At 41.1% G+C, this 14,333-nt stretch overlaps 1 protein-coding gene across 1 annotated transcript in view; it reads right to left on the reverse strand.

Moving 5' to 3' along the window:
* Positions 1-14,333, reverse strand: part of LOC306946953 (serine/threonine-protein kinase TNNI3K) — a gene marked incomplete at both ends in the record, with an annotated part of 46,600 nt that overhangs the window by 19,563 nt on the left and 12,704 nt on the right. The window contains 6 exons of the mRNA XM_079536102.1: positions 10,193-10,297; positions 10,640-10,834; positions 10,956-11,013; positions 11,099-11,191; positions 12,185-12,241; positions 13,464-13,550. Of these exons, the coding sequence (XP_079392228.1) occupies positions 10,193-10,297; positions 10,640-10,834; positions 10,956-11,013; positions 11,099-11,191; positions 12,185-12,241; positions 13,464-13,550 (595 nt within the window). The remainder of the gene's footprint in view (positions 1-10,192; positions 10,298-10,639; positions 10,835-10,955; positions 11,014-11,098; positions 11,192-12,184; positions 12,242-13,463; positions 13,551-14,333) is intronic.

The raw sequence follows: 14,333 nt of genomic DNA on the forward strand, positions 1-14,333 counted from the left end.
CTAAAGGGTCTTTTCTGCTACAGCCTGTTCTGGCGAAACAGTTTGATGTAGCACACAACAGCTAAAGCTTCACTTTATTTGGAAGCCTCAGATAGTTTCTTTCAGTTCTAAAAGCATTAAGAGACATTTACCTCATTGGTAACTATTTCACTTGGTTGTAGCTCTGAAACAAATTCAGATCTGGGCTGAGCTGTGATTTGCTGACGACCATCCACAAACAACAGAAACTGGAAAAAAAACCCTACAACTTCTGATTTCCCCACCTGCTGATCAGATCAATGGCACATCAGTGTTGCTAAATAACTTCAGAGCAACAGAAATACAGATCTTTTCAATTAATCACATGCAACTAGCATATTATTTACTCAGATGTAAGATGTTTTGCAGAACAAACTCCTCAAGAGAAACAACAGAAGCCAATTTACAGTGTAACATTTAAAACAGGGCTGAAGGAGGATTTAGGAAGACAGAACAGCCCTGCAATAGCTACTAATATCTGGATTTACAACTTAAAGCCTTTAGGCACCGCTACAACCTGCCACAGAACGCTGAACATTCAGCTCCCCTGAACTGATAAGCTTAAGTAGTGTGGCTGAACATCCGCTTTGGATGCATCCTCGCTGGTGAGGCAGGCACTCTGACAGCCAAAAGGCAGCGAGCACAGCACAGCCTTCAGTGGGATTATAGCACAGACGACATTGCTGAAGCACAGACCATGCTGGAAGGCTGTTAGCCTGCTCCGGTACACGTGCCTCACACATGCATTAAGTTTGTAATTCATAGTGAGCCCCCAGCAGATGTGGAACCACAGTGAGCCACAAAACAATTCCTGCAGGAAACTGATAGTGTGCAGAGGCCAGGTTCATGTCCCAGGGAAAACTAAGGCTCGAGGTCTTGAAAAGAAATTCATTTACGTGGGCAGCTGGGAAAACAAAGACAGATAGGATGGGAACATTTCAAGATTTCGGCATTTGGTTTTGTTCCGAGTCAGGATGGAAAGAAATGCCTGCTTTATGTGTGTGCGTGAGAAATGCAATTCCCTGCCCCCCCATAAACAGCTAAATAATCTGATTGAAGTATTCCAGTCCAAATTTGTTCTTTGCTGGTCCACGTAATAAGTTACAGTAAGTCCTAGAAGCCTGCATTCTTTAGCTATCAAAAGGAAAAAAACTAGCCATTCCCAGGTGTAGTTTCAATAAACTTGGTGCATTAGTGAAAATAAAGAAGATATTTTCAACTTCTTGAAAGAAAGAAGCTCAGAGGGAGTTAGGACGGCCAGACCGAGGTTTGCGTGCAGAGCGGTCACTAGAGGGAGATGCAGGGCACCATTTGCAGGCACATCTCTGCCTCCGAATTTCCTTTCCTTGTGCATCTCCGTGTATGGACCAAGTACAGCCTTTGTTAATACCTATTTTAGCTTAGATGTACAGAGAATTCAAATTATGTTTTCTTTGTCAACAGTAAGAAGCACTGGGTAGAGAGGAAGTGCAGTACTGTTTCAGATATTCTACATAAGAAAACTACAATTATGGAATAATAAGACACAGCTGCATGCTCAAGACTGCACTACTTTCACATTGCCCTCCACCTGGACTACAGAACTTCCCATCGGGAAAACCGGTTTGACTCATGCCAGCCATGTCTGATGGAGTTGCTTATGATTTGGAAAGTGAGACGCAAGATTCACACCCAGAATTTGAGGTGACTACGGAGTTTGGAACATCAGTTACAGTCACCACACCATGTAACTTCAAACAGAAATCAGAGCTCATAGTGGCTAAAAAGGCACTAGGAGGAAAAAGGAAAAGCTCATCAAAAAGACACAGAACATTAAATAACCTTTTTGGAAAGCGCCTTCTTCTAACATGAAGTATAAAAGCCCTGGGGTTATCCAGAGGAAGAGGTCAGCTGATAGACGGAGGGCACTTACAGATTTAAGCAAAGGTAAGCTAGGAAAAGAATGATTGCCTGTTCCTCAAAGTCTAGAATATACAGTGATATTCCAGGTGAAATACAGGCATTGCTCAACCAAACTTACAGCCTACATTATACATACTGAAACACTACAGCAGCCATGGATACAGAAAGAAGGAAAAGAAGCTCCTTACCCTCAGAAAGCCTCAGGTACACAAAGATCTCCAGCAGGATACCCTCACCTCCACTGCCAGTCCTTAAATGAGGTCTGGGCAGGGGTGGATCCTGGCTCCAGCCCTTCTGGTCACTCAGCTGCATTGCATTGCATTGCATTGCATTGCACGCACATGAGCTTCCCTGGGCTGGCCCTGCCTTCCCACCAGGTGCTCCATCATTGCTTCAGGCCATGACTTAGCAGCTCTGCTGGATAAGGTGTTTCACAATACCTCCCAGCTGAGAAAAACAATTCCTTTCACTCCCGAGTTTGTATCAGTTTTTTTTTCCAGGCTTCAGGATTATTTCAGATTCATGTCTTGTTCAGTATGACACTCTCAATTGAGGGTCTTTTAGAAAAGAAATTGGACTGTGAGATACAATAGTTTGGGAAGCCATAGTCTGAGGTCAATACATTGTGAAAAATAAGGGATAACCACTGGTATCCAAGTTGACTAAAAGGTGATCTGATTCACTTCTCTATATTTACAGCTTCTAAGATCTTTTACTCTTATCCTCAAAGTGGATCACTGTAATATGAGTGTGAAGTTATAAATGGGCATATCCTGCCATAGGCATTGATTTCAGAGGATATTGCTCTGTACAATCTTCTGATGTGAGCCATATACATATTGATTTCATCAGGGACCAAATTACTTTTCTTGTAATATTGACTTTTTCAGTGCAAAAGCACATACACAGGAGCAAAACTGCCTTCACAGTAGTGAGTCAAGGCTTTCAAAACAATTAAAGACATTTCTGTGCTGCCTTCCTATTTCCTGAACAATGTTTCTGAATTACATGCTGCCAGCCTGTATGCAGAAGAGAAAGCTGGCCAAATAAAACATAGGTGCCAGCAGCAGGAGTTCCAATGAGTTCCCTGCAAATTGAGGTTTCAGTGCCTCTCGGAGGTGTGATGTATGCCCAGGTGTAGAAATACAAACTTAAGAGTTCAAAATGTTCAAATTCTTGCCGTGATACCCTGCTGCCTCTGCCATTTTTAGAAACTTTGTAGCCCCATAAGACTGGTGTGCCAACGGCAGAACGATGCCTGGAGATTTGAGATTTCCATCCAGCTTTGAAAAGAAGCTGTATGGATCCCAGCTTTCTGTGAGAGGCTTTGTGATGTGCACACAGAACAGAAAGCAGAAGGCAAACTTGTGAAGAACAAATGGAGGAATTGCTGAACGCGAAGCTCTGATTGTTGCTCTGTTTGTTTCTACTCCCGATCAAGACAAAGAGCTGCCAGCAGCCCAGTGAAGAAGGAACTCACTGCATGTCCCAAACAAAACACTACGCTCATCTCAATTTGGAAAGATCAACTCAAGAATGTCATGATGTTGCAGAACCAAAAGCACCGAGGTAGTTGTTTCATATGTGGCATGAATTATGGCTATCGAGAAGGTGTTTGTGACATTCTCATCAGCAGGGAAGGGTTCATAGGCCCAAGGGGAACTGAAATGCCATTACATGTGGGGGTTTAGGAGAGAGCCATAGATGCAAACCAAGCCCTGCACACAGCCGTGAGCTGGGTCAGCCTGCACAGGGAGGGCTCTCACCCTGCAGAACTGCACCAGTCCCATCCTGATGGGTCTGCAGCTTTGGGAGCAGCTGCACTTTTACAGGTAGCTCAGAAATAGGCTGAAATTTAGTCAAAATCACTTTTTTTTATAGCAGAAAAACAAAATCCTAAACATTCACTTGTTTTTCAGACAACTTCAATACTGTCAGAGAACACAAATGTATGTTGCAGCAGGGACAAGAGCTGTCATAAATGTTAGCAATCTGAGAAGAGGTGGAATAACATCTTGCTTGTACACCTGTGCTTTTTTTCCCTTTCTTTTTTTTTCTTTTTTTTTTTTTCTTTCTAAATAAGAAAAGGAGATTGGGCTTTGTACAGACACTTGATGAGAGAGGAAGCCTTCGAGATCAACAGGGAAAGTGAATGATGGCCGTGCTCACAAATCCATTTGATCTCAAGAGAATCTGGAGCGAATGAAGAAAAGGGGCAAAACACAATCCTTGCCAAATAAATGTTTGCTAATTAAGTATTTGCTAACAAAGGGCATACACTCTCATACTTAGAAGTGGTATGATAATGTGGATCATGACTGTGAAGGCAAAATATCCTTTGCCTTTGGTAGCATGTTACTTAGTGAGAAAAATGTATATAGAATCCATTGAAAATTGACTTACTGTGAGGGAAGCTGTTCCAATTGATTTAATTTTCAGCAAAGAACACATAAAGAAGCAGAACAACAATTGCACGCTGTCAATAAGGAGCGAGGCTTTAAGAACTAGCATTGCAAAAACAGATCTTCGAAGAACTGAGAATGTGGGGAAAGATTCACAGAGTGCTTTAGCTCCCAGTAACTCTGAGGATCAAGATCTTCATACAGCAGCCACTGTACAGTGCTTTTTCATATTTATATATTTTTTTATATTGCAAATTGCAATATAAAAGCAAGTGAATGTAGACACAACAGTGTTGACATGATATTTATCAAAACATTGGCTGATTCAAGTAAATTCAAGAGAGTGAAAAGCCTATGAAAAAAAGAAATGAAAAGGTTGGCAAGAGCATACATGCTGAAGGGAAAATGAAAGTAATATTGATGGTCTCAACAAAAAAGCATAAATTCCTCATGTTAGAGATGTAGATATGAGCAAGAACAATCAAGTGAAGAATACAAATTTCAGCATGTTACAGTTTTTAGGGCAGATAAAATTTAAGCTCTCCCAGGCAGGACTTCCACAAATCACTGTCTACGAATTCAAGCTTCACCTGAACCCGAATTGCAGGAAAATAAGTGCAATCATAAAAATGTAATGGGTTCATATAACGTAGGCACAACTCTCTGTTTATCTTGATTTTAGCTCTCATATATATATATATATTTTCCACCGAAATATTTAAGTGATTTGAGTACAACACGTTGCTTTAAGATCCCCCCAAGAGGGCATCAATCACACGTACGGCTGACCCGAGGCTGTCGAATGCAGACACGTGGATCACACACAACTGCTGACTTTTATGTGGCTGCAGTTCAAATTTGGCTTCTGTCAGTAGCAACAAAAATTATCACAATTTCTCAGTGGGAAGAAGACGTGCTGAGCCCTGGCCTCAACTTCCATTTGCTCAAGGCTTGTATAGGCCTTGAATACATGCAGCCCTCATAAGCTTAGTCAGAACCTAGGAGTCAGTTTTTGTGGAGAAGCCCAACGGAGGAATAAACAGCCCTCCCCCCCTTTCCAGACATGGCTCACGAAAGTGCTTCCAACAGAAAGTGCTGAACAGCCCACCTCAGTGCTGAGTGCATGAACGTACCTGGAAGCAGGAGGCACCTCAGGCTCAGTTTTGTCAATCTCTTACCTTCAATGTGCACTACACTTACTAATTTTTGTAATGTAAGAAAATATATAACCCGAGGTGTATAGAAGATACAACTCACAAATGCCATTATTGCCTCCATGGCACTTGGAAATTTGAAAACCACAGATGGTGAGAAAGAGACTAAACCTCTGTTGTGAGAAATAGGGGAAGATAAATCTGGTCTGAGCTGACAGAAGGTTAATAATGATCTCAGCAGAATCAGAAATTAATTGTCCTCTGTTGAGGCCGCACACAGTTAGAAATGGTGAGACCAAGCATCAGCCTCTTCGTGAGGCAGTGGAAGGAAAGAAAGATGAAAGAATCAAAGCGTGTAATCACCCCAACGCTGCAAAAGCGAGCAGTGCTGCAGCCTGGCAGACGCAACGACTCCCTGCTTTCGAGGCAAAAGATAGAGAAAGCCTATTCAGTGCATGCTCCTTTCCCGAAGAACACAGCCATGAAAAGACCCTTCTACCTTTAATACACTGTTGGTATAATGAAAGGCAACTGCTATTTTAAGATTTTAAGGGGGCTTTATAACAAAGAGCAGCTGCAGACACCATCCCCATTACCACCAGGCCTCCGTCCGCCCTTTCATCTCCCTCACTAAGCCATCTCAGAAACTTTCACAGAGTTGCAGCCATCAAATGAGGGTTAGTTGCTCAAAGGCTGGGCCCAACCGTGTTCTGCTCTGACTCCTTAAATTAAATTGATACTAAAATAGTCTCTTTCTTTGTTAAAGTGCTATAATCATTGTGACTACAATCCCTCACCACTGTAAGACTTGATATAAGGAGTAATAAGCTGATACGTGCCACCATTGCTGATAGCTTTCAGAACTTCTTTTTCCAGGCCTGGAAAGCAAAATTGAACTCCCAATTATTCTCCGAATGGCAGGATAACCCCTTTCCCAGGGTAGAGACATGAAAGATTCATTTTCTTCTCTGTTCCGTCAAGACATGCTGCAGATTCATTTAATGCATTATGTGCACTGCATTAGATTTCAGAACTCACAAAGAAGGTCATAACCTTAAATCTAAGGTTAAAAAAAAAATACAACTCCTGTGAAGCTACTGGCAGAACTTAACACAAGAGGGTCAGGATTTCATTCTCAGTCTTTCTCTGCCATTACGATGAAGATTTTCATACAGTAATTGTGTCTGTGGGCTGACTGGGACTCATGCTGAAAACACGGCTTTTGCTCTCATACTAAAAAGTTAAGCTACTATCAGCACTACATATCAACCATGCTGATGTCCTTGCAGCAAATTTATCTTCTGACCCTCGCTAATGTGATCTGACATAAGTTCTGTGAGGCAGTGATACACTTTTTGGCTCTTTAGCGAGACTCCCTTTTGGGTGTGGAAAATGTTATTTAAAAATCCTTTGTTGAAGAACTATTTGGGCAACAGCAATGACAAGGCACGAAGATGAGCCATATGGTTTGGATCTTCGCTGTCCTTGCACAGCTACCCAGACTGCAGTGTTTGGGTGTGGGGCTTTTGGCCTGAGCCCTGACAGAGAAAAGAGCTCCAGCTCCAAAATGAAAGCATTTGGGCCTGAAAGTAAGTGGTGGAGGGGTGTGGGTCTATGGAGGAGACACAGTGGGAAAGTTCGGGATGTGTGAAGTTGGAGATGGTGGGAGGAGGAAAGGGGAATCTTCAGTGTCAGGAGGAGGACAACAGGTAGTCGACATTAATGATGCGCAGTGCACAATCCAGGTTTATTGTATTACATAGGTATATAAGAAAACTAAAATGGGGTAGCAAGTAGCCATTCTTGCTGGTCATTTTTGCAGGTTGATGGACAGGTTGTTCTGTGCACAGCAAATTCTAGTGAATCTATCTTTTGCTTTAAAAACTGGACACTCAGTGGTGCCTAAACCAGCTTTCCCCCAACATTTTCATGTATTTAGGATTGGTGAAGCCATGCTGCTGTTAACAGCTATACATATGTATGTATTAAAAGAAATATGTATATATATATATATATATATATATATGTATATATATATCTCTTCTGAGAAGGAAAGGTTAAGGTAGAAAAATCTCTGTCCAGTGCCAAGTTCTTCCTCACTGAACAGGTTTTCAGTAACAGCAGTTTCTGTCCACTCTTAATGCAGACCCAGTACTGAGAGATGGGCTAAGAGTCATTGCCAAAAGGATGCACGTTAGAAGCTGCCAGCATTCCTGACTTGGGCTGGAATTGAAGAACTGAATGCCCACCTTAAAGCTCACGACTTACACGGGAGGCCTTGTAAAAGCAAAATGATAACAATCAAAGGCAGAAAGTTCAAACAGTGTTCAAACAGCCTACAGCTGATCTGTGTAACAGCAAAGCCCTAAAATTCCCATGCAGAATTTCTGATTTAAAGACCTGCAGAACTAGGAAGTATGTTTTATCTTCACCAAGAGGCTGTACTTGTATGTAAGACCCTCATGACTTGATACTGTCAGGTATTTCACTAATCTTCCCTGGAACATGCACAGCATGAGACTATTTTCAATAAAATGTAGAACAGATTTTTTCTGTATACACCAAGAACTCAGGTATCAGCCACTGTCTGGATCTTGGCTCTTAGAAATGCAAAAAACACAAAACCATTAAAGGAAGGGAAAATAGGTTATTAAAGGACAAAATGTTATTTTGAAATTACAGTGCTAAGCTGTAAATAAACCGAGAATCTCTCAACTAAAAAATTAAAATGAAACACCAAAATAAACAAACTGATTTAAAGTAGTATTTGCATCCAGTCTTTCCAGAACAGCAGAATAAAACATATTTGTCTATGTGGGAAATCTAATGGACCAGAAAAGAAACCAATGAATTGCGTGCAGGACTCCACTATTAAGAACAAGTCTCCAAACTGACAAGCTGCAAATGGCAATGTTCTCCTCTGCATTGAGGTGAAGCAGTGAGATGGGGAGACAGGAACTGAAGGAGCAACAGTTGGCGTCATCAAAAGGCTGAACGCTGATAGATGGGCTTTGGTTTGCACTTCTGTGACTGTTCTTACACAGAATCTACCCATCTTACTACTCACTGTATGTTAAGCTTCAAATCTCAAGAAAGCTTTCATTTGTAGAGGACAGATGTTACATTTGAAACCCCTTAACTTACAGGTGTCTCTTGTAGTGCTGTCATTGTACTGGAAGCAAGAAAGGGAACTCTGCCACACTGTTCTCTTGAAGATGCCAATGTCCAGAAAATGGATTTCTTACTCTTTTTTCTTTTCTACATAACTTGATACCAGAACCCTGAACTAGGCACAGCCTCACCATTAATTTACTTCTTCACTCAGCAAGGGGAAAAAATCATCTCCTTTTCCCAAAAGGATGAGTGCTTCACAGGTAATCCTTCAATGCAGCTGTCAGTATCACTAGGAAATGGAAACTTGGAGCAAAGATGTGGGGAAGTTCTTTATTTTATCATCACCACTCTGCAGGACTGGTCACTTGAGATATAAACAAGACAAACACTTGTGAAATGTTGTTTAAAACAAGTAGTAAAACTAAAGGGGAATGAAGACGTTTGTCTGACACTGAAGAAAACACACTTTGTAACTCATCTCAGCCTACTTTAAAAAATTCTTTCAGTAGAGGCTTTCTTGTCACAGCGATCACATGCATATGTGAAGGAGCTGTTTCCAAGCAATCCAGCATGGCTAAAATGTGCAACAGCAGTTCAGCTCTAGCTCTCTTTGTCTGGTTGCTTTCCTCTGTATATACCTATAGGTTAGTCTACTACCAAAGCAGAATTTAGCACAGAATGGCTCGCTGCAGTGATTTCTGATTTACACCTGACACAAAAAATCCTCTGAGTAGAGATGTTTCCTGTTTCTAACGAGCATTAAACATCAGTGTGCCAAATGTAAGAAAACACCATTTTCTACCATTTTCATCCTTCACTGAAAATTACTGTTCACCAAGTGTGACTGAGGAAGTTCCCATACAAGCTATTTTTCAATTCAGTTTCAGTTCCAGAGGGAAGTGTGGATAACTGGCTCCATAGAGATTCTCTCCTCCTTGTCAGTGGCACTGTTTGCTGATCCTTGGGCTGAGATCTACCTGATGTGTGACTACGATAAGCGTTCAGCAGTTAATCAAACCAGCTGGTGCTCCCTCCTGGGACAAGTGCAGGCTCATCTGATGTCTCTCCTCTTTCAGGACAGGCAGGTGAGACAGATGGGAGGGGAGTCTGTTATTGACCTTAGGGGGTCAAGTGGCTATTTTAAACGAGGTCCCTAATTTTCAGAGGAACAGAAGCTGGTGAAAATAATTAATTAATGCCTTGGATTAAAAAAACTCTACTGGGGGGATACAGTGCATTGCATATATTGTTTATCTTGTGGGATTAATATATGCAGGATTAATACATGCAAATAGAGTGTAAATATTTTGCAAGCTCCCGATAAGAAATCTGTCAGTGACACGAATAAACAAATAAATAAAGAGAAGTTGCACAGAATCACAGAAGTTGATAATTGTTTGTCACTCAATTTCAGTCTATTAAAGCCTTCAGCAAATGTGGAATTATCATGCCCAACTATTAAGCCCAACTGATGCGAGCAGACCTTCCTTCCTTCGAGCTCCTCCATCTCAGTGAGGCACCACGCAGGTGAGGCTGCAGACCACTGCTGTTGTGTTGAGGTTTCACATTCCCTGACTTTTCAGAATAAAGAAAGACATTTACCTGTTCAAATCACGGTGTATGATAGGTTGTGTGAGGTTGTGGAGGTACTCCATTCCTTTGGCAACGTCTACAGCAATTATCAACTTAGATTGCAGATCGAGAGTTCTATATGTTAAGAGAAAATATGGTATTACTCAAAGTTAATGAACAGACAAAAGCTAAATGCAAATCATTCTTATCTCGAAATTATGAAACTCTGCCAACATTTTAAACACAAAATAATGTTACATAATGTATTGTAAATGCATATAATAGAATAAAATGACTAAATCAATTTTTTTGATGACTTAATTTCCCTTGTTCACCCAATACTCTGAATCAGAGCCATTTTTTTTTCCAGTTGTGTTCCTTTTACTATTACTTTCATCCAAAATGAAAAGGATTAACGTTCACATGTATTTGTCTTCCAAATTCCGTACAAGTCCCTGCAAAGAACAGGTGGAATACCTCTTTTGTTCATGCAGCAGGGAGAAGAGCGATCCTCCAGAAATGTACTGAGTGACAATGGCAAACTGACTCGGGTCATCCAAACACGCCCCAACAAACTGGATGACACATGGATGGTTCAGTCGACAGAGAATGGAAACTTCACGGCAAAACATGTCCACGTCAGACTTGGAGCAGTAGGTGTTGGCTCGATAGCTTAGAATTGACATGAAAGAAGTCAGTAAGACAAGAATATCATAAAGCCTTATTATTATTATTATTTTAATATTTCAGACAATATAATTAGCCAAACAGAAAGGAAGTCTGGTAAGCTTACCGTTTAATTGCTACGATTTTATTTCTGCATCGCCCCTTGTATACTTTTCCAAAAGACCCTGAAATGTTTTAAGATAAATGAGCGTAAAGATGCTCCTTCTGAACATGAAACATTTAGAATGGAGGCTTTCTTATTCCTGGTACCTGAGCCAATGATCTCATGGAACTCTATTTCAGAGAGCTGAAGATGGAAGTGTGATGGCAAACCAGCACGGAGGAGGAGCACGTCTGCCTTTTCTGCAAAAGAAAGCACTCGGCCTATTGGTAAAACGCAGGGTTACAGTGCAGAATATCAGCATTTAACTTCACAAAGCCATTGCACAGTAAATGCTGTCCTTCCTCCTGCAAATTGGTTGGCAGGTAATCCTGTCCCCTTTTCTTCCAGTAACCACATTAAACCCCAGTAACAAAGAAACGACTGCAACTTTACGGCTGCCTTGTTCCTTGTGATTAAATCTTACCACCAATGAGCACTGTCCCATGAGCATATTCTGACCATGTTGGATAAGGATTGCATAAAATCCTTTACATGGAGAGCAATTTCCTCTCCCTCCATTCTTAATGCTCATCACCAATGCAGTGTATGTTATTCCACATCTACTTCTTAGTGACGTTTGGAATCTGAATTTTGCAATGTTAACAAACATCTCTACCCTGTTAAGGCAATTTGCTTTATTGCTATATAATTCATCAGAATATTTCTCAGTGGAGCATGTAAATGCTGCTATGTAAAGGATATAAGGTTTGGATTAGATACAGAGTGAATACTTGAAAAATTGGAGGGACCATAGAAAGTGATATATTTTGAAGTATGAATATTCATCTGAACATTTTAACTTGATTTGTTTCGGAATAACACAATATATTTTGGAAGTAACTTTTCTTGTAAAGATCAACCAGGCATTTTACAGGGGATTTCAGCAGCATCCTTTCCTCCAAAACAAAATAAATGAACCTACTAAAAAGGTAACATGTATTTATTAAGCTAAAATGAGATAAACACAGGAATTGTGCTGTGGAGAACCTCGGCAGACAATGAGAAGAAAACATCTGAACGAACTGTTTCCTAAAGCTGTCCCAGGGAAACGCAGCTGCTGCCACGCAGTGTCACATTTGTGAAGAAAAAGAAACCCAGGAATTGTGAGCCTGGCCTGGCATGTTTAGGCTGAACAGCACCTTGGGTAAAAGAATACAAAGCTCTGAGTTTTGCCCATTGGTCATTGAGAATACCTTTGGTCATGCTTTTAATCTTTCCCAGGGGGGACGGAACTGACACATAGGAACCATCTGAAATAAAAGAACAGCATTAGTTCTGTGGAATTCAAAGCATACTGACAAATACACTGATAGATCCACAAGCAGGTGACTGCTTAGAGAAAAGCCACAGCAAAAACACCAGATGGAAACATATTTAAACACACACACGTAGGACTGTGACTTGTTACACTGCTGAATTCTTGAAAGCAATTTGTCTGTAGCTTTACTGAACACTGACCAATACCACCTTTTGCTAATGTAAAGAAGACCTAACACAAAAATTGTGGTCTTTTGCATCAGCCAGGCTTTGTAAAGGCACTCAGATCAGATAAAGAATTCTGATAATTGGGCTGCCAGCAAATGGCTCTGCTCAGTTCCCTGACTTGATTTTTCAGAAGACCTCAGCTCTGTCTGTGTACCAAAACCATCACTTCTTATTCTTCTACTTAAATGGAAGCTGAATTATTTCTAACAATCAGCAATAAAAGTTCAGCTGTGCTAACACCCAAATGGATTTCCAATGCATGCATAAACTCAGTTTCCTGTAGACTTACATGCATTCCAGGTACCCTAAACCTAAACCTGGAAGAGGTGATACAGCTCTGCAGAGCTGGGCATGTAGGAAGGAGACAGAGCCTGCTGTTGGCTGTAGGGCTTTTCCCATTTCCATGGTAGGAAGAAGCAATGACCTGGACAACACACAGTGTGTAATGTATTTATCTTTGCAGACAGCATTCTCAATTCACTGTAAAATGTTTTGTTTATCTACTTGTGTTATTGGCATTTAAAAGCCAATAAAAATGAGTAGCTTTGTAGCAAGCAGGGTAATAAATTCTTCCCAAGGGAGACTTAGATATTCAAATATATAAAAATATGAAGGGGACCAAGTATGGAGATCCAGTAGTATTGGCAATGAAAAAACTATCAGAGGCAGACAGCAAAAAGAGAATGGCTAAACAAAGTATTAGGGATGTAGAAAGGTGTAAGTAGTTGCTGGGGAATTACCACCTGTCAGCTTCTAGCTTCTCTTTCTACTGAGCAATACAAAGTGATAATTTTATTTAAGGGTAAAGGGAGAATTTGGGCAGAAATAGACAATGTGTAAGATGGGAAATGGTGATTTGCATGACACTGATTTGATTTGTGCCAGACAGAACCGATCCAAAGCTCCCTGACATCAGCGGAACACCCCAGGGATTCATCTTTGGATGGGAGCACTCAGTTGGGATTAAAGCCACCTCTCAGACCATACCTCCTCCAGGCTGGGAGTATTCGTTACAGGGTGATTCATCCTGAGGCCTTTTGTAGTGCTTCAGAAGGGTCACAATGGCATCGTGACCTGGGAAAGGAGGTACCAGGACTTGCAGGTAAGCCTAATTGTCACTAAAATACTCAAACATTTATACAAAATCCATGGATTTTACATATAAAAACAGAACTATGTGTATCTAAAACATGTAAATGAAGATAAAACAGCGCTCATCTACAACCTAACGTAATTCTTAATTACAGAAACACAGGAAAATATCAGCCAATAAAAGTAAAAAAGTTATTTTCATAAGTCTGCCTAACAGTGACATGACATGCGGCAATAGAAAAACCACCTGCTTCAGAAATCCTTAAATGGAGGTGGATCACAGCTTTCAATGAGCCGTGCAAGGGAAACCAGCGCCTGAAAGCATTCCAGTGTTACGTCCCAAACTGCACAGGACGTGCACTCTGTACTGCTGCAGACAGTTGCTGTGCTCATGATGCCTGGGGAGGAGCAGAGCTGTGTGAGCACAATGTTCCATCTTCTGAATGCCCCATGTGCCAGGTTCTGCTTGGTAATGCTCAAAAGTTTCTTCTAAACATTTCAAAGCTGAATTTTCCCTCAGTATGTTTTGAGCAGAATATTTCACCAATGTGATGTTTTTAAAAGGGCCCTGAAGTCTGTTTTACTAATTACAGTCATTCTCATCACAGAATCGCAGTGACTTGGAAGGTTGAAATTGAACTTGCACTTTTTCCCACTGCTGCTGTGCAGGTTTTTCCTCTTCCCTCATTCTGCTCCCCCAGAGGTGCACCCAGCATTGCTCACAGCTCAGCTCCATAGCAATGGGTTCTCTCAGGAGCAGCAGGA

The sequence above is a fragment of the Tetrao urogallus genome (assembly GCF_951394365.1).
Source record: "Tetrao urogallus genome assembly, chromosome: 5".
Taxonomy (NCBI): Eukaryota; Metazoa; Chordata; class Aves; order Galliformes; family Phasianidae; genus Tetrao; species Tetrao urogallus.